General features: G+C 62.5%; 2 protein-coding genes and 1 long non-coding RNA gene across 4 annotated transcripts in view; 2 read left to right on the top strand and 1 right to left on the bottom strand.

Moving 5' to 3' along the window:
• The window catches only part of LOC112478469, a 1,421-nt gene extending 1,182 nt beyond the window's left edge, over nt 1-239 (top strand). The window contains exon 2 of the long non-coding RNA XR_003045853.1: nt 39-239. This is a non-coding gene — a long non-coding RNA (uncharacterized LOC112478469). The remainder of the gene's footprint in view (nt 1-38) is intronic.
• Nucleotides 240-10,520: 10,281 nt separating this feature from the next.
• On the top strand, nt 10,521-13,505 carry PERM1 (PPARGC1 and ESRR induced regulator, muscle 1). The gene is made up of 3 exons (XM_006903921.1): nt 10,521-12,555; nt 13,093-13,218; nt 13,408-13,505. Exons 1-3 carry the CDS (start codon nt 10,521-10,523, stop codon nt 13,503-13,505), a joined length of 2,259 nt encoding a protein of 752 aa, XP_006903983.1.
• Nucleotides 13,506-13,776: 271 nt separating this feature from the next.
• PLEKHN1 (pleckstrin homology domain containing N1) overlaps nt 13,777-18,307 on the bottom strand; it is a 9,094-nt gene continuing 4,563 nt past the window's right edge. The window contains exons 6-17 of one of the 2 annotated variants that reach the window (XM_015591836.2): nt 18,166-18,238; nt 17,780-17,907; nt 17,581-17,712; nt 17,354-17,434; nt 16,805-16,880; nt 16,585-16,733; nt 16,336-16,485; nt 15,998-16,138; nt 15,733-15,864; nt 15,382-15,585; nt 15,145-15,193; nt 13,777-15,060 (exon numbers count right to left, since the gene is read on the bottom strand). In XM_015591836.2, the coding sequence (XP_015447322.1) occupies nt 14,945-15,060; nt 15,145-15,193; nt 15,382-15,585; nt 15,733-15,864; nt 15,998-16,138; nt 16,336-16,485; nt 16,585-16,733; nt 16,805-16,880; nt 17,354-17,434; nt 17,581-17,712; nt 17,780-17,907; nt 18,166-18,238 (1,431 nt within the window). In that variant the 3' untranslated portion in view covers nt 13,777-14,944. The remainder of the gene's footprint in view (nt 15,061-15,144; nt 15,194-15,381; nt 15,586-15,732; nt 15,865-15,997; nt 16,139-16,335; nt 16,486-16,584; nt 16,734-16,804; nt 16,881-17,353; nt 17,435-17,580; nt 17,713-17,779; nt 17,908-18,165; nt 18,239-18,307) is intronic. The other variant, XM_015591880.2, reaches the window with a different exon arrangement.

Genomic DNA, 18,307 nt, shown 5'->3' with positions numbered 1-18,307 from the left:
CACCCCTGCCACTCGATTCTCCGGTTTTTGTCTTGCAGACACTTCCTGTTGAGTAATGGATGAAGCACCTTCTCCTGCCCGCGGATGGGGGAGAGTCAGGACTTCCTCCTGGGGTGAGGCAGGGACCGCTGGTCACGCCCGCCACAGCTGGCAGGCAGACCTGGCTTGTTATCTTTGGCCTCTTTCCAGCCCAGTTCCTGCCAGGACCAAGGTCAATAAATGTTTGCTGAATTCAGGGATAGTCGGCTGACCTGCCTGCCTCTGTGGGTGTTGGATCCTGTCCATCTGGGTCCATCTGTCTCTTGTGGGGCCAGAGCTTGGGGACCTGACAATGATAGCGAATCATAGGTGTTTGAAATCTGGAGAAAGAATAAGTCTTCATGGTGACAGAAGTCGGCCTGGCCAGGCCCTCGAAACACTGCCCAGTGGCTTGGAAGTTCAGGGTAGGGAAGGAGTGGCGGCCGCTTGGAGCCCTGGCTCAGGCGAGGTGAGGCCTTGAGTCTCCACCGCAGCTCCCATGGGGTCCCGATTATCTGCAGGCTCCAGCAGCCCCATCCCTTCCCTGGCTCACCCTGGCTCCCCTCAGCTGTGCCTGACTGCTCTGTCTCTGGTCCTGGAGCCCTGGGGGCTGTCTACCTTTAGCGATGCAGCCTTGGGCAAGGAACAGGCCGCAGGGCCCCTCCCCGGAGGCCCCCAGAGCGTGGGTCCTGCAGAAGCGATTAGGCTGCTGGTGGGCCTGCTCTGTCTGTCTGTTCGACATCATTCGCTTTGGGGGGGACCAGCTGTGCTCCACTGTGGAGGAGCCGACAAGAGTGTGGCCCAGCTAGCCCACCAGCCCTGTGCAGCCTTCAGATGAGGGTGGCTCCTGAGGGACCCCGAGCCAGCACCACCCGGCCGAGCAGCCCCTGGCCTCCTGTCCCTCAGAGACTGGGAGATGATGCGTGTTAGTTGTTTTAAGCTGCTAAACTTTTGGTTCATTTGTTTTATGGCAGTGAATAACAATAAATTTCATGTAAAATTTAAGATAAATACAAATAACAATAGAAATAACTAAGGAGCCCATGGTCACCCAGGGGTCACACCACTCGTCCTCCTGACAACAATTGTGGAAGAGGTTGGGTGGGGGTGAGAACAGGAACTGGGGTGGGCACAAACCCAGGACAGTGCTGCCGCCGCGGTGACTGGCCGAGTGACTTGTCTGACTTGAACCGGAAGCAGTGTCCCAATGAGCTCTGATGGGGACGAGCCCCTGCCATGCTGGCACTGACCAGCCACAGCCTAGGCCCACCCCTGTGGCACTGGGCAGGGCTGGCAGGGCCGGGGATCACTTCCGTGGCAGTAACTAATGGGGTACCAGGGTTGGAGTAGGAGGTTGAGGGTTCATAGGCCCGAGACTTCACACAGGGCAGGTATGGGAGATGCGCCATGCCGACACTCCCAGCGCCCACCGCCCTGGGCGGGCCTGGCCTCAGCTGGCCCTGCCACCCACAGCGCAGACACCGACATGCCCAGGCCACACTGACCATTTCTGCAGCCTGCTTGCCATGGTTACCAGAAAGCATGTGACTGGGTTGGGCTCAGGTCCCAGGTCCCCACTGTGAGTGAGGTGCTGGCTCAGCAAAACCAGAGGATGGGTGACTCTCACACGAGGCCGCCATCAACCCCGGAGCTCTCTCAGCAAGGGGGGTGCACACACCCAAGCCAGCCAAGTGTCCCACCTCCCGCCCTGGCCTTACCACCTGGGGGTCCCACCAGAGGCTGGCGGAGGAAAGCTTCCCCATGGTCCCCTAACACCCCTACCCTGTCTAGCACAGTGAGGGGAGAAGCCCAGCCACCCCAGATGTGGGGAGGCACCATTGTCCTCTCCCGGCCCCAGTATCCACCCCCAACTTCTGAGCTGACCAGAGCCTGGGCCAAACACCCACACCCAGGGGCCATGGGCTGGCCGGCTGCAGCCTGAGTACCCCCATCGCTGTGTCCCAGGGCCCAGGGACAGTGTGCAGGCCCTGGCTGTTCACTCCCCTACGTGGACCAGAAGGGGTTGGCCCCGAAGTCTTGCCTGGGTGGGACAGGGTGTCACCTGGCTGTGTGTGCAGCCTCCTCCAGGACTGGCCCCACGGGCCTGGTTTGCTGAACTGGGAGGGAGGGCAGCGTCCTCCCTGAGCTCACCCATCTGCCACTTGGAGTTGGCGGCCTTTGGCCAGATGTCTCCTGATCGGAGGCCAGGTGCGATGGATGGACAGTGTCCCCGACAAGTGCAGCGCCCCCAAGGTGATGTCATGAGGAGGTGGGGCCTTCGGGGATGGGATTAGCGCCCTTGTCAAAGGGACACCACCGAGACTCACGAAGTGGTAGAGTCTGCAACCAGAGCCGGCCCTCGCGCAAACCAGACCACACTGCCCCGACCTTGGCCTTCTGGCCTCCGGATGGGGAGAAGCACATTTCTGTAGTTGAGAAGGCCCAGTCTCTGGCGTCTGTCACTGGGGCCCGGACTGGCTGACGGCCGGGGCTTAACGCTAGGACGCAAGCTGGAGGCGGGAGGTTGTGGCTCACTTCTCGGGGTCCCTGGGGCCCATGGCCGCCCCTCTGGGGGCAGGAACTAAAGCTGCGGTGTCTGGGCTGATGTTCCTTTGAGCATGTGGCCCCTCTCTGGCACAGGCACACACAGCTGGGGGCGGGACCTGGGGACCTACAGGCCCCCTCAAGTGACCCCCAGTGAGCCTTCTCTTCAACCTTCACCCCGACCTCCTGCCCATGTCCAGTAAGGCCGTTTCTCGCTGGCGAGGAGGCCTGCTGTGCCCAGCGTGCAGCTCAGAACCTGGGCAGAGCCTGGGCCACTGCGGCCCAGGGCATGGGAGCCTCGTGTGGAGTAAATGAACTGGCGCCCCTAACGTTCCAGTCCCCAAGGGGTGCTCGGGCTGGCAGTGTGATCACAGGGCCTGTGGCTGTGACCATGTCTGCGCGTGGGACCAGGCTGTGGGCTTCCTGGCTGCCGCCCACCGGAGTCCCAGGTGGTCAGTCCCCTCAGGTCCGTGATGGGGCGTTGGAGGGAACTTGGAGGAGGGGAGAGGGAAGGGAAGAAGTAACACCCGTTTCTGGAGCCGCGCCTGTCTCGGGGCTCCCAAGAATCGTGCCACCCAGAACTAGGCTCGCCCGGGCAGGCGAGCGAGGAGTAAAAGCAAAGACCCTGCAGAGACACGGGCGCGGACCCTTCAGTCCACTCTGTGTCCGGAAAGCTGGCAGATACCACGCCAGCCCGCGCGCAGGTCAGCACGGGAGCTTCTGGGACTGCTTCTCGCACAGCCTGGGGCAGAACCCCGCTTCTGCCGTCACTCAGCCGTGTGACCTTCGGCAAGTCACAAAACCCCAAATGTAAAATGAGATTTGTGATAGGACCTGCCTTCCTGCTGTGTGGTTGAGAGGATTAAGTAAAATAGATGATCTGCATGAAGAGAATTGCTTTCAGTCACGATGAGGCAGCTGGGACCAGACTTACTCTCCCACCGTAATCAACCGAAACAGCAGGTGAAATGTATGAGCCAGCACGCAGTGAAGGGCACTGGTCCCTGTCATGTGGGAAGAAAGTGCAGGGCACCCTGTACCGCCCTAGCTGACACCTGAACGTGGCTTCCCGGCCATGGTGCAGCCAGGGGCCGGGCAGAGCTGGCAGCCTCCCTGAGTTGAGGAGATGGAGCCGACAGTCGGGGACCCACGCAGCGGAGTTCGCAGGACAAAGTACCAGAGAGGAGGGAGATTCTGGAGAATGGGAGTGGGGCCTCAGCCTGGTGAGGACACTTCTCGGGGCCAGGAGAAATGGCCCAAGTGGACCGCAGGGAAGGGTCCTCTGAGTGCACGCGGGCACAAGTAGTCCCTGGGCCTCACCAGCCAGAATGGAAAACCTTGGAATCATGGGCGTGTGGCAGAGGACGCGGGAGGGTCTTGTCCCCGTAGTGAGTAATCATTGGCCTTGGCCTGAGTGCTGCTCTTGTTTGCCTAACCAAGTTCATAAACAAGGCCTGAAAGTATCGAACTGCTTTTAAGTACTTTATCTGCCCCCAGAACCAGGCTCAAGAGTATTTATGGGAGCATGAACATATCCAGCACCCAAAACGTTAAATTCACCATGTCTGGCACCCAGCAAAAAATTACCAGGCATGCAAGGAAGAAAAATATGACCCATAAAGAGGAGAAAAGTAAGTCAGTTGAAAGCAACCCAGGAATGTCACAGACAATAGAATTGGTAGACGAGGACGTTCATGTGTTCGAGAAGCTAGAGAAAAGACGGAATGTGTTAGAGACATTGAGGCTATAAACCCCGACTGGACCTCTAGCGGTGGAAGTTACAGAACATTATGGGAGGGAGGGGGAGAAATCACAGCATTTGAGGAAATGATGACTGGAATTTTCCAATCTTGATGTAAACCAGAAACCAACAGATCCAAAGAGCTCAATGAAACTCGAGCACGAGAAGTTTGAAGAAAACAACATCAAGGGACATTCTAAACAAATTGCTGAAACACAGATGAGGCAGTGATGTCTGCTCTGGCCACTTCTGTTCAACGGTGTAAGAGTCCCAGCCAGGCCAAGCGGCACGGAAACGAAACAAAAGACATCCAGACTGGAAAGGAAGAAGTAAGACCGTATTCAAATGACATGACCTTATATACAGAAAATCCTAAGAAATCCGCCAAAAAACTATTAGAATTAATACATAAGTTAAGCAATGTTGCTGGGTACAAGATGAATATTTTCAGTCTATTGTATTTCCATCACTGGCAACAAACAATCTGAAAATGAAATTAAGAAACCTATTCCATTTATAATAACATCGAAAAGAATAACATACTTAGAGATAAATTTAACAAAAGAACCGTAAACCTCGTGCTTTGAAAACTAAGCAACATCGTTGAGAAAAGACACAGATGAACAGAAAGATCCTGCGTGTTCATGGACCTTGTTAAGGTGACAGAGAATGGGAGAAAATATTTGCCAAACATATATTGACGAGAGACTTGTGTTTATAATACAAAATAACTCTCTCGACCCAGTAATAAAAAGACAAATAACCCAACAACAACAAAAAAAATGGGTGAAAAATCTGAATACACATTTCTCCAAAGACATAAATAGCCAATAAGCACATGAAAAGACGGTCAACATCATCAGCCATCAGGGAAATTTAAATCAAAACCACAATGAGATTGCACTTCACACCCACCAGGACAGATAGTAACAAGTGTAGTGTGCTCGTGGAGAAGCTGGAACACTTACAACTGTCGTAAGACTGTGAAGTGGGGCAGCCACCGCAGAAAAGTCTGGAAGTTCCTCGAAAGCTTAACTGCAGAGTCACTACATGGCTCAGCAATTTCCCTCCTAGGGCCGTACCCAAGAGTGATGAAAACACACGTCCACAGGAGAACTTGCGCACACATGTTCACAGCGGCACCTTCACAAGGGCCGAGAAGTGGAAATCGCCCAAATGTCCATCCGCGATGAACCGGTGAATGGAACGCCCTCTACCCAAGGGTAGACTGATATTTGTCCTAAAAAGGAACAGAGCACGGACGCTCGCTACGTCGTGGATGAGCCTCGAGAACAGGGCGCTGAGTTGGAGGAACGGACACGGAAAGGCCACGTGTTTGTGACCCTGTCCACGGAGAGCTTTGGCACATCGTAGAGAGCAGATGAGGGGTTGCCTGGGGCTGGGTGAAAGTCGAGGGGAGTGGAGTCTGGTCTCCTTGGGGTGGTGAAAATGTTCTTAACTCGGTTAATAGTTGCACAACTCCATGACTATGCTAAGAACCATTTAATTTAAGTGGGTGAAGTATACAATGTGTGAATTAGATGTCAATAAAGTGTTAAGCCTCCCCTACAAAAGCAGCAATAAAGAGAAAGTTGTAAGAGCTGCTAGAAAAAAAAGGCACAGAGGAACGAAGGGGAGGCGAGGGCAGGGCTCTCTGGGGAAACGAACGCGAGGAGAAAGTTACAAAGGCCACTGGGCCGGGGCTGCGGGCGGAGCACCCGGAGCAAGGGGAAACTGCGACCACGCGGAAAACGGTTTGGCAGCTTCTTAGGAGGTGAAGCGTGTGACCTGGCCACTCGGCCCCAGGTGTTTACCCAGGAGAAGAGAAGGCCCACGTCCACACAAAGACCAAACACAGATGCTCCCATCAGCTTCGCATGGAGTCGCCCCAAGCTAGCTGGGACCCGAATGTCCATCGACAGGTGAGCGGAGAAGCCAAGTGCGCCGTTTCCGACGGCGCAGCATCCGGGTGGATGCGGGTGCCAGAAAGAACTGGTGGTGTGCAGCGGTGTGGGTGCAGTGTGGGTGCGAACGGGCACACGCCGACGCCCATTTACATAAAATTCCAGACAGCGCCACCTAACGGCAGTGACAGAGAGCCGATCGGTGGTCGCCTGGCGTGGCGTTTCCAAGGGCGCAGGAACCTTTAGCCTTACGGCCTCCTGGGTGTGTACATGTCGCACCTTAGCAAATTTTACACTTTGAATACGTGCAGTTTACTGTACATACAGCAAACCTCATTAAAACTATTTAAAAAGTAAGTGAAAAGCCCATAATTAGTGGAAAGCCCTTAAGGCCGCCTGGCATGTCGTAGCTGCTGCTGAGAATTGGCGCTCATTTTTCAGCGCTTTCTGCCTCAAGGTCAATGGCTCCGAGGCGGCTCCAGGACTTCAGGAAGGGGGCCTGGCGCGGAGTCGGGAGACGCACCCACCCCAGGCGCGGGCAGCGGCGCGGCCTGGGCTCTGTCGGCTTCCAGTGGGGTTTTGGTGCCCCCTGGCGGCCCCCAGGGGTACAGCAGGCTGCGTCTCGCTGCCGCCACCTTTTCCGCCCGTGGACAGGTGCTGGCCTCCGCTGTGGAGCTGGGCTGGTGTCCTGATGATGTGCTACAAGCCCTGCCCTCTCTCCTGTCCCCGCAGCAGACACCCCCACCCCGCCCAAGGCCGTGACTGAGGTGGGGGCGGAAGGGAGGAAGCCTCGGGCTCGCCCCCGTGAGACCCTTCTCTCCACTGCCTGACCCCGCCCACTGCAGTTCCCTGCCCCGCCCCCGCCCCGCCCCCCGTTTCTCTTCTCCCAGGGCGCCAGGCCGATGGCTGCGAACGCTCCGAACTCCTCATCTTACAGAAGTCGATGTTTGTCCACAGGCAGATCCACACATGCCACCCGAGCCGGACGCGGCGCTGGGCTAGCTGGGTGCCCCTGTGGGAACAAGCATGTGTGACAGGATCCCCGTCACCCCCCATCCGCGGAAACCAGTTGCAGGCCCAATGTGAAAGGTAAAACGATGACGCCTTCGAAAACAAGCAAGTCCATCCCCACGAAACCACAGGACCTAGAGCAGCCAGGCTCTTCAGGAAAAGTGACAGCCATGAAAGAATAGAGTCTTACCCAGGGATGTGACAAACGCACTCCTACAAATCCATGATAAACAGGCGTGGAAAATTGGCAAACGAACCGAGGAGACACCTGTCTTCCCAGCACCAAAGGCCAGAAACCCCGGCTGTTGAGGACACGTGACTAAAAGCACACGCGATGGCACCGTGGAGCCCGCACGAGCGCAGCACCAAGGCCGCCAGGACACGGGGCACAGAAGCCGCCGAGCGTCCTGCAGCTGCAGAAGCAGGAGGGCTGGAAATGGAGTCGACGCCGGTCGCCTGTGTGAGGGACCCCACGAAACCCAAGCCTCCGGGCTGGTGACCGCGGTGGGTGCGGAGCCCACACACCCGTCCTGGCCTGCTCTGCCATCCGGTGCTCCTATGTCCTTTGTCACACCTTTTACACCAAACTGTCAAAGTAGTGCATGTTTCCCAGGCTCTGGGACCCACTCCGGGGACGGTCACTGGACCTCCGGTTTGCAGCTGGGTTGGCAGAGTCGGGGACCTGCTATGGGCGGCTGGCGCGGAAGTGGGGGGTAGTCTCACGGGATGGGGCCCTTAACCTGTGGGTCTGATGTGCCCTCTCTGGGTGATGGCGCCAAGACTGAGTTAAACCGTGGGGTACCAGCTGCAGCCTCACGCGAAGGGCTCCGAGCAGGAGGGCAGCCTGGTCTCCCCGCACACAGACGCGGCGGGTTCTGAGGGCATGCGCCGGGCCCGGGCAGGCTTGGCTCCCTGGGTGACACCAGCAGGCTCCACATTCCCGTGCGGGCCGGCGGTGGTCACACGGTGCTCACTCGCCAGCCGTCCCTGTGTGTGCCTCCTGCTGCCCGGTCACACCAAGCAGTTCATTGGCAGTCAGAGCACCGGCTCGCTCTCCCTGTGGTGGCGCCTCCTGCACTGTCCCCCTCGCAGCCTTGGCCCTGCTGTCCCCTGCCCACTGAGACTTGTCCCTGAGACTCTCACAGGAGTTTTGGCCCCGGGCCCCTCCTCAGCGGGGTCCCCGGCCCCGCCAGGCCCCACTTCTCTCCTCTCTGCTTCCGTCTTACAATGCGGCGCTGTCAAAACAATCTGATTTACCCGTGTGTTTAGATGTCTGCTGCCTGACCCTTCTCATGTCCCCAGCTGGGAGGCCGAAGGTTGTGTGTCACAGTGACCTGCCCAAGGATGGGCAACGTGGCCCAAGTCGGGTCAGGTGGCCTGGAGCACTGCTCAGAGAGGGCTTTTGGGACCCAACCTTGCACTTGCTAGCTGTGTGGCTAAGCACCAGTCCCGCACCCTCTCTGTGCCTCCCAAGCCCGGCTGTGGACTTGGCCCCTCCTGCTGCCCTCTCTCAGGGGTCTGGCACAGGAGCTGCCTTCGGGGGGCTGCTGTCCTCGGCCGATGCCAGAACCCAGTCACCCTTGCCCATCTCCTCTTGCCAGCTGGCTGGCCTGGGACGGCAGCGCCAGATCCCCTTTCCTGGAGATGCAGGCTGCACTGCCGCCCCCATCTCGGGTCCCGCCTGCTGGCAGGAGTGGCCCACTTTCCTCCCCTGACCCTCCACCTTCTCCAGAGGCCCAGGGCCCGTGCCTTTTTGGGGTGCTCTCCACCGAGAGCCTTTACCCAAGTCCCTCAGGCTGGTCAGTGCTGCCAGGGAGGGGCCAGGTGCGGGTAGCTGCAAGTCCTGTCCCCAGGTCTGCACAGCCCACCTCCAAAGAACCCCCGGGGACATTCTGGAGTCATCACTTCCCAGCTCGTCACTCCGACTCCCTCTGTTCCCACGGGGGCTGGGGTAAAGCCCCAAGCCCCAGAGGGCCTGGGCTGGTTCTGGGGGCTGCCGGCCGGCAAGGCGACGGGAGGAGTGGGGTCCGAGGTTCGACGGCAGTAGGGCCGCTTTGAGAGCCAAAGACAGCCCGTGGCCAGGGGAGGGGTCGGAGGGCCCACCGCACGGACAGGAAGGCCTGTGCACCGCCGACCGCTGCTCAGACTCGGCCAGCGTCCGAGCCGACCCGAGGGCGTCCCTCGCGTAGCTGGAGGCCCCCCAAATGCCATCTATTTGTGGCCTGGACCCTGATGGCTGGCAGCAGACATGTGACACTGCAATGGGGTATTTTTGGCAGTGGGGGAGGGGCCTGTGTGGCAAGCCCAGCACCCTGCGGCTCTGGGACAGGCAGCCTGGACGCCCGGTCAGCGGCAGGAGCCCAGGTATGGCACCATCAGCTCCTCTTTCCTCTCCGAAGGGGTCCCAAAGGTGACAGCACCTCCAAGGACCTTCCCCAGAGCCAGACGGGAGGGCAAGGTCAGTGGGTCAGGGCCTTGAGGCACCTCCCTCTCGGGACTGGACTGACCAGTGTGACCTCCCACCCCTGTGTCTGGCAGCAGCTGACCAGAGGCCCAGGGCAGCCCCTCAGGGGCTGAGAGGCGGGGGGCTTTGCAGCCGGGCTGGCCTGGTCAGGGCCGCAGACCCTGGGATCCGGAGGCGCCTCTGTTCTGTGGCCTCCTGCACAGGCGGGGGCACAGCCAGGCCCCCCTGGTGGTCCAGGTGCACCCCGACCGGCAGCAGTGTGACCCCTGGGAGCTCAGAGGAAGCCTGGTGGCCCGTCCCAGCCTGGGCTGGGGGAAGGTCATTACCAGAGGCTGGACACTGTGGCCCCTCTCCCACGGCCAGCTGCTGCCGGGGGCATGCTGGGACGGGCAGAGCTGACCGTCGCTAGGTGAGTGGACCCCTGGGCATGGCTCTTGAAATGGGCTCCGCCGCGCGAAGCGGGCCTCTGGGGGAGACGGCCAAAGGGTGAGGCTGGCCTGGCTGGACACACGGAGCTCGTAGCTGAGAGGGGGAGCCCCGGGCGTGGAGGCTCAAATGCGAGGCCCCCGTCTGTCAGTGCTTGGCACTGACGCAGAGCTGTGTGCAGCAGGGAGGCAGACGATGTGTCATCACAGAGGCAACGTCTGGGGTCGGCGTGGAAACAGGGGCAACGGGTCACGGCTGTTCCGGCTCGGAGGGCACAGCACAGCGCCCTGCACCCCCTCTGCTTCCTTCCAGGGTGGAGACGTTGTGCCAGCCCTGAGCCCGGGAGCAGGGGCCGCCCGGGGGGCGGACCTGTGGCGGCCATGCCTGAAGACCCGAACTCTGCCGCCCCGAGATGGAAAACTTCCAGTACAGTGTCCAGCTGAGTGACAAGGACTGGGCCGAGTTCTCGGCCACCGCAGAGGAGTGTGGCCTCCTGCAGGCTGGCCTGGCCTCTGGGGATGAGCTCCTGTCCAGTGACATTGACCAAGGAGACAGCAGTGGCAGCAGTCCCCCAGGGCCCCTGACCCTTCTCGAGGGGCGGCCGGCTCCCGGGGGGCGTGGCCGGCCTGGCTCTGAGGAGGAGGACCAGGCGGCAAGGCAGCAGCTGGTCAGCAGATCTTGGCAGGAACCCGACCTGGCCCAGGGCACTGGTCAGCAGATGCCCAGCACGTCCGCACGGTCAGCGTCTCAACAGTCCCTCAGCCCTGGCACCTCCCCTCTCGGCCACAGCCCATCCCTCCTCGGGCCAGTGACTTCCAGAGACGAGATGCAGAGGCTTCTGCAGGGGCCAGCCCCCCGAGACCCTCCCGCCAGCCCCCCCGGTGAGCCTCCGCGAAGCCCCGAGTCCCCTGGCACCAGCCCTGCCCCCCAGAGGTCCCCCGGCAGCCCCGGAGCGCCGCCACGCAGCCCCCGCCGGAAGAAGAGGCGAGCCGCGGGGCCCAAAGGGGGGGGGCGCCTGGGCACTGCGGGCTCCACGCCGGCCCAGCAGAGCTCCCCGCAACTCTCTGAGCCCAGGCCCAGGGAGGGCCTTGTCCCAGCTGGGTCCCGGGGGAAGGGTCTCTCGGCGGGGGCGGCGGGGCAGGCGGTGGGGCAGACGGTGGGAGCCGGGCAGGCTGAGCTGGGGCCGGAGCCTGCGGGAGCCCCTGAGCAGGTGGCCGGCCCAGGGCCGGGTCTGGATCTGTCTACACCTGTCCCTACAACTGAGCGAGGTCCTGACCTGCTCAGAACGACCCCCAGAACTGAGCTGCGCAGTGCACCCGCACCGGCCCAGGAGGCCCCCCCAGGGGTCTCCGCGGCTAAGTCAGACACAGCTCTGACCGCACTGGCCGCCAAGCCCCAACCGGACACGACTCTGTCTACACCTGCCCACGAGCCCCAACCTGACACGCCCGTGTCCGCACCCACCCGCGAGCCCAGGACGGATGTGGACCCGCCTGCACTGGGCCTGATGGTCCAGCCAGAGGGGAACTCGTCTGCACCCACCTGGAAGGGCCAGGCCGATGCGGGCACAGCTGGACCTGCCCTCGTCCCCCAGGCTGGGCCTGACACCACGGAGCCTGGCATTGCCCCCACGGCCAGGCTGGATTTGAGCTCCACTGTGTCTTCAGGGGGCCACCGTGTGAAGCCCAGAGGGGAGCCCCCAGCAGGTCCCCCCGGACACCACTTGGGAGAGACCCCCACAGGTCCCGTCCAAGCCCCCAAGAAGAAGAAAGTGCGGTTCTCCTCAGCTGTGCCAAGCCCCGAGGAGCCGGGGGCCGGACGGGCTTCAGGCCCACCCACGCTAGCCACAGCCTGGCCCTCAGCCCCCAGGACAGTGGCTGGGGGCCGTGGGGGGCCGGGAGCTTGGGACGCAGTGGCAGTGGGACCCCGGCCACCCCAGCCTCGGATCCTCAAGCACCTGCCTTCCCCTGTGCCCTCTGCCTCTGGGGGGCCCGAATACAAGAGCCGCTTCGCAGTGACCGTCCCAGAAGCCTATGAGTTCTTTTTCTGTGACACCATCGTGGAGGAAGATGAGCAGGCTGAGGAGGAGGCAGAGGCGAGCCAGTCCCTGGCCGAAGTCCAGTGGCCGGACGTGTGCGAGTTCTTCTTCCGGGACCGTCGGGCCCAGAGGCTGGGGCGTCATAGTGGCCGCTGCCCGGCCCCAGACCCACCGGCCCAGCCCGGGCCTGCCCCTTTGCCCAGAGACCCCATGCCCATCTCCATCCCCGAGGCCTACGAGCACTTCCTTGGGGAGGACAAGCTGCGGGGAGTGCTGGATCCAGCCACCCTGCTCCGGCTGCAGGCCGCAGAAACCCCCAGGTTGGAACCCCAAGGGAAGGCGCCTGGCACCCCCACAGAGCCCAGCGCAGCCACAGCAGAGCAGCTCGACCTGGCGGTCAGGCCAGCAGGTGTGTGCTGCCCGGGCCCCACGGCCTGGCCAGGTCCTGGGAACACGCTGTCCAGGGATTTTAGCCAGGACTGTTGGGGAGGCGCAGGCCAGGACCCCGGGGCATCAGCCAGTGGGGGGTGGGGGGACCCTCAGGATGATCTGGGAAGGAAGCAGCAGGTCCTGGCCATCCCGGGACATAGTCCAGGTGGGGAAGCCCAGACTAGGTCATTCGGGGTTTTAGCTGAGCACTGACAATCACCCCGCGTTAGGGCCCGGTTGACACCAGCGCCCTGCCCCCAGCCTCCAGGGCAGGGCCCGGGTGGCTTTGGCTTAGACCTTGCGACTGGCCGGGTCAGGCAGGCACTCAGTGAGCTTCATCTCACACCCCCTGGAGGGTAAGTCAGACACCAGGAAACCCACCCTGACTCAGCTATGCCACACACTGTCCTGTGGCTCAGAAAGTGTGACCCAGGACAGACGTGTCCTCAGACAGACATGTCCGGGACAGACGTGCCTGAGTGGAGTGGCTGGAGCTCAGGGCATGTTTCCTTCCTAGGGGAGTCTCTGGGTCCCCTCACCTCGTTCACCTTCAGCCAGAACGACATGTGCCTGGTGTTCGTAGCCTTTGCCACCTGGGCTGTGAGAACGTCAGACCTGCACACCCCAGACGCCTGGAAAACAGGTTTGGGGGCCCTGCTGGGGAGGGGGGCTGGGCGGTACGGGTGAGGGGAGTCCAGAGGGTCGCAGGTCTCCTCCCTGACCTCGCTCCTCCCTTTGCTGACCCACTGCTGGCGCCCTTTAGGCTGGGCCAGCGCGCAGAGTGGTGACCGGCCAGGAGCTGGCACTCAGGAAGCCTGGTCTTCTCTTACAGTCTTGCTGGCCAACATCGGCACCATCTCCGCCATCCGCTACTTCCGCCGGCATGTGGGGCGGGGACGCCCCAGCCCCAGCCCCAGCCCCAGCCCCTAGGACCCAGCCTTGGCCTAGGAAATGGCCGAAGGTGCTAGGGATGAGGTGCTGCCCTCCAGCCCTGCCCTTTGACCCTTGTGTTCCAGTGTCTAGGAAGAAGCCAGTGTCCTCAGTCCTGGCTACCTGGGCCGGCACCCGAGGCTCCACACCTGGGCGGGGGAGACTCGGAAGGCAGGTGGCCAGGGCTGAGTGGGAGCTGGTTAGTAAGGTGGCCAGATTAGCAAACAAAAGCAGGCGTCCAGCGAAACTGGAATTTCAGACACGCAATAGCTGAGATGAACTCACACTAGGAAATTATTTGTGGTTTATCTGAAATCAGATTTAACTGGGCGTCTGTATTTCATCTGGTTGTCTGGTCAGGGGTGAGGGGCAGGATGGGGCATTGAAATTGGAGAGTGTCTGAGCTGCGGCAAGGCCCCAGTGGAGATCTGGGCGGGGGCAAGGGCAAGGGTGCAGGGGCAGGGGTGTCCCAGGGACTCTGCCCTGCTTCAAAGTGGGCTGGGATGGTGAGGGCCTCTGAAGCCTCTTTGACCCCAGACCCCAAGGGCCGGTGGCCAAGGTCTCCTTTGCTCCTGCCTGAGACAGCGAGCAGGTGCCACTAGGGGTCTGTGGGGAGGCGGCCCCAGATGCCCTGTGGGGTGGGGCTCTGTAGGGCAGGGCCTGGAGTCCCCCCTGGGAGCCCTGGACGAGGTACGCAGCAGAGTGTGGGGGTGTCAGGTGGAGGATGGGACATCTGGGATTGTCCCAGGGCTAGGAGGAGCCAGAGATGGGGCAGGAAGGTGGGCAGGAAGGTGGGCAGGGGGCCACCAGCTTGGTGCTGAAAGGGTGTCCAGCTGGAGTCAGTGTGCATAGGATGCCAGGGACAGCGGGCAGCTCCTGGCCGCTGAGTGAATAACATGTGGACGTGGCACAAATAAAGTCTTCTCTTCTCCACGTTCGGTCTCCTGTCAGTTTCTCCCGAACACCCCCGTCCCGCCCACAGCTGCCCAGGCCACCCTCCCACCTCTGTGGGTGATGTGTTGAACCTTGCTAACCTCTGACTCGCGTGGCCCCTGACCTCTTGTACTCCGACCCTCACTAGACTGATTTTCTCGACCTCTGGCCTGTGCCCCATGCCACCCTCCCACTCCCAGGCGAGGCCCCCGTCGGTCTCCGCCGTCCCCTCCCTGGGGTCAGGCCTGGGCCCCGTCCCTGCGGGCGTCCTGCTGATCTGTGCTCCACCGCCTCTGGCCACAGCATCCTCAGGACAAGGCTGCTGCCTGGCCCGCCAGGGCCTAGAAAACTCAGGGTTCTGGAGACGCCCTGTAGCCTGTGGGGGGCAGAGCCTGACTCGGTATTGGGTGGGGGTGGTTGGCCTGTGGGCTACACAGAAGGACGCAGGCCTTGCTCACTTCCCCAGAGTCAATGCTGGCAGGTGGTCCTGAGAAGCAGACTCCCCATCAGATCCACTGGATGAACCCCGCCTCGGCCTCAGCTGCTCCACGGGGCCGCCGCTGGTTGCGGGGAGATGCGGCCTTGTCCCAGATGTTGTCATAGCTCCTGGGGGTGCTGCCATCTGGTGGGAAGGGTGGAGCCGCATGTGCTTTCAGGAGGCTGCGCCCCAAGCCCCCCAACTCCCAGAGGCAGGTCCCTCACTCACCTGGGGGAGGCAGCAGGGGGCCGGGAGAACCCCCTCTCAGACGGGACACCTGCAGACCCCAAATACCAGTCTGAGAGCCAAGCCCTGGGGGAACTGCCAGGTCCCACACCCACCCTTTCTTCCTGGCCCTCTCCCCTTTCTGCCCCCTCCCTGCCACTGCTTCCTGTCGCCGGTCTCCACTGCCCCATCGTCCCCTACCTCACGGAACCCCCTGCCCAGGGTGGGGCCGACACTCACGAGCTGAGGAGAGTCTGGGGGCCCACGGCTCTTGGTGGAGCACTGTTGCCGCTGAGAGGCCCGGGGCTGCAAGGCCCCCTTTTTGGAGGGCAAGTGGAGGCCGCAGGGTCCGGAGCTAGGGTCGGAGACAGGCACAGACACAGGGACCAAGGGGAATGGGCTCGAGGGCTCGGGTCCAAGTGAGCTCTGCATGGCACTGAGGAACTGCAGGACAGCGTGGTGACTCGAGGCCCTGGGCTGGGGCCTCTGGAGCTGAGACCCATGCCCACAAAGCCGCTAGCCCCTCGAGCCCTGAGCAGACCTCAGGCTGTGGACACAGCCAGACCTGTCTGTCACCAGCAGGGCACTGACCTCATCCAGGCCCCGGACGTCTGTGATCTTGTGGTGGGAGGTGGCAGGTGGCGTGTAGGGGTCGGCGTACAGTGGGGAGTGTGGCGCCTCCACGGCGTGGCCTGGGGCTTCGGGGCCGCACTCCAGGCTCAGCTGCAGGCAAGAGAGACAGGCTTGCTGGGGCTGGAAGAGGCTGAGTCCTCCCCTCTCCCTGCAGGAGGCCTCTAGGCCCAAAAGACAGAGGCCGGGGAGGTTCAGGGAGCTGGGGTCAGTGTGCTGGGCCCACCTTGGTCAGGTCCAGGTGCAGTGGGGGGCTTGGGCCCGACCCCTCACTCCGGGCCTTGCTCCTGGGCGACCGACCGCTGCCACCCCGTCTCAGCTCTGCCTTCTGCCCACCGATGCTGGTATAGCCAGGGCTGGTCTGGTCCTGTGGGGACCAAGGACCTTCCAGAACCTTCCCCGGGGCCCTCCCCCACACAGCCCTCTGAGGATGCTCTCCGGTCTGAGTCCCCTGCCGTGAGTAGCCAGAGTCCCTCTGGGGATGGGATGCTGTGGGGGCCAGACTTCCCACACTCGCCTTGCAGCCCCCAGCCTCTTTCCTCTATCCGTACCCCAGACACTCACAGGTGCAGGCTGGGCAGGGTGGCCCGCAGTGGGCAGCACTGAGGACTCAGGGAGGGAGTGGCTGGTGCAGGTAGAGGAGGGTGCTGGGTACCCTGAGTCCCAGCTGGTCCGTCCATCTGAGGAGAGTGAGCCCCGGCCACTGCCCAGGGCCTGGGCAGCAGGGGAGCGGGGTGAGTGCATGGCAGGACCCCCTCCCCGCCTCTCCCATCCCAGCTGCACCCTTCCGCCCCACCGTGGGCAGCACCTCACCTGGGGGGGCATGCGCAGCCCCGGGAAGGTCTCAGGGCTGGGCAGGAGGGGGACCCCACCCCTGCGGGAGACCGTCTGCAGGCAGAGCAGCCAGCGGCTGTAGTCCTCGTAGCTGGCACACACCACGCGGATGGTGTTGATGAGGCGGCCTGGCACACAGATACCGTGAGGGGCTGGGCACCCGCCAGGCTCGCGCCCCCCAGGCCTGGCCTCCACACACCTTCGATTAGGAAGGAGCGGATCTGCTTCTCCTTCTCCTCCAGGTTGACTTGGATGGCGGCCAGCGGGAGCTCCCCCTGCAACAGGGTGGGGGAGGGGAGGGGCTGAGTCTGGGGCAGCCCTGAGGGGACCAGGTGCTACACCTCTGCCCTGGGCAGGGCCTTCATCAGCCAGAGGCAGACACGCTGGATGCTTAAGGGGACTGGTCCCCTTAGTCACCTGCTAAGATGGGGAGGCGGGGAGCTGTTGGGGTGCTACAGGGAAGTGCCGTGTGTGTGATTCTCCACGACTGAAGGCCATGGTCCCCACGATTGCCCCAGGCGATGGTGGCTGAGGACCCTCTAGGATGATACCAGGTGCTAGGCAGGGGCCCCTCCTTGCCCACATCAGAGCTGAGACCAGACTGACCAGGGCAGCAGGCTGGGCGGGTGGGGCCAGCACGCTGTCCCAACAGGCCCCGAAATACAGGTTCCTCCTGAGCCGCTGCCCCCTCCCACCCCCACCCACAGAGCACCTCCCTGGGGCGGGACCGCGGTGGGGAGGGACCCACCTTAAAGCAAAGCCCGTCTGCCTCCTCAGAGAAAATGGCCAGGGAGGTCGGGTACAGGACCAGGAGCCGGTCCCACTGCTCCTGCGAGGGGGCCGAAGGCCGAGTGAGTCTCCACGGGAGTGCACCAGGCCCCCACCAGCTGCCTCCCGCATCTGCCCCCACCCACAACCTTCATCTCCTCGCCCCGCCCCCTGCCCCCATCACTCGCTCCTGTGCGCCCCGCCCACCTGTGAGGGCAGATGCTGCAGCTTGACCCTTGAAGCGCAGATGGCACTGCCCACCGCTTGGCACCCTGACGCCGTCCGCACCCGGGTCAGCCTGCGCTGCAGAGTCCAGGGGAGCTCGTCCTCAGGGGGGCCCTGGTAAAGGGGGGTCAGGGCGGGCAGAGGAGGGGACTGGATAGGGGTGTGGGGTTTAGGCACTGACCTGTGGGGGCGCTGAGTTGCAGCGCCGAAGCCCTCCAGCGAGAGCCATCTGCTTTTCCAGGTAGTACAGCCAGCGGTCCCGCTCAGCCGGGCTGGGGCAGAGCACCAGCAGAGGGGCCGGCAGCGGGCCTGTGGGTGGAGGACAGCGTGGGCTGGACGGGTGGCCCATGGGAAAGGCCCCTGCCCAGGCTCCGCACACCCCTGGGGATAGACTCAGGAGGAGCCTATGGCGCCAGCCAGGACCAGAGCCAGTGACAAGGCCACATGTGCAGTTCTGGAGGCCCCTGATCCGCTGCCCTCCCCGCAGCCTGGCACGTGCCCGTGTGCCCGCGGAGGAAAAGGCAGGCCCTCGCACCATGCTCACGGGCCTGCCGGTGTCCCACACACCTGTGATCTGGAAGGCAGGCTCTGCGGACCCCTCCAGTGGGCCGATGCTCAGCTCCATCAGTGGTAACAGCCCCTGCCAGAGCACAGGGGAGGGCTGGGCTGGGGCCCCCGGTGGGAGTGGCCCGGCCTCCCGGGGGGGGGG

The sequence above is a fragment of the Pteropus alecto genome, unplaced genomic scaffold (genome assembly GCF_000325575.1).
Source record: "Pteropus alecto unplaced genomic scaffold, ASM32557v1 scaffold700, whole genome shotgun sequence".
NCBI classification, from domain to species: domain Eukaryota; kingdom Metazoa; phylum Chordata; class Mammalia; order Chiroptera; family Pteropodidae; genus Pteropus; species Pteropus alecto.
Note: the sequence above shows the minus strand (reverse complement) of the source record. Positions and strands in the feature narration are given on the sequence as shown.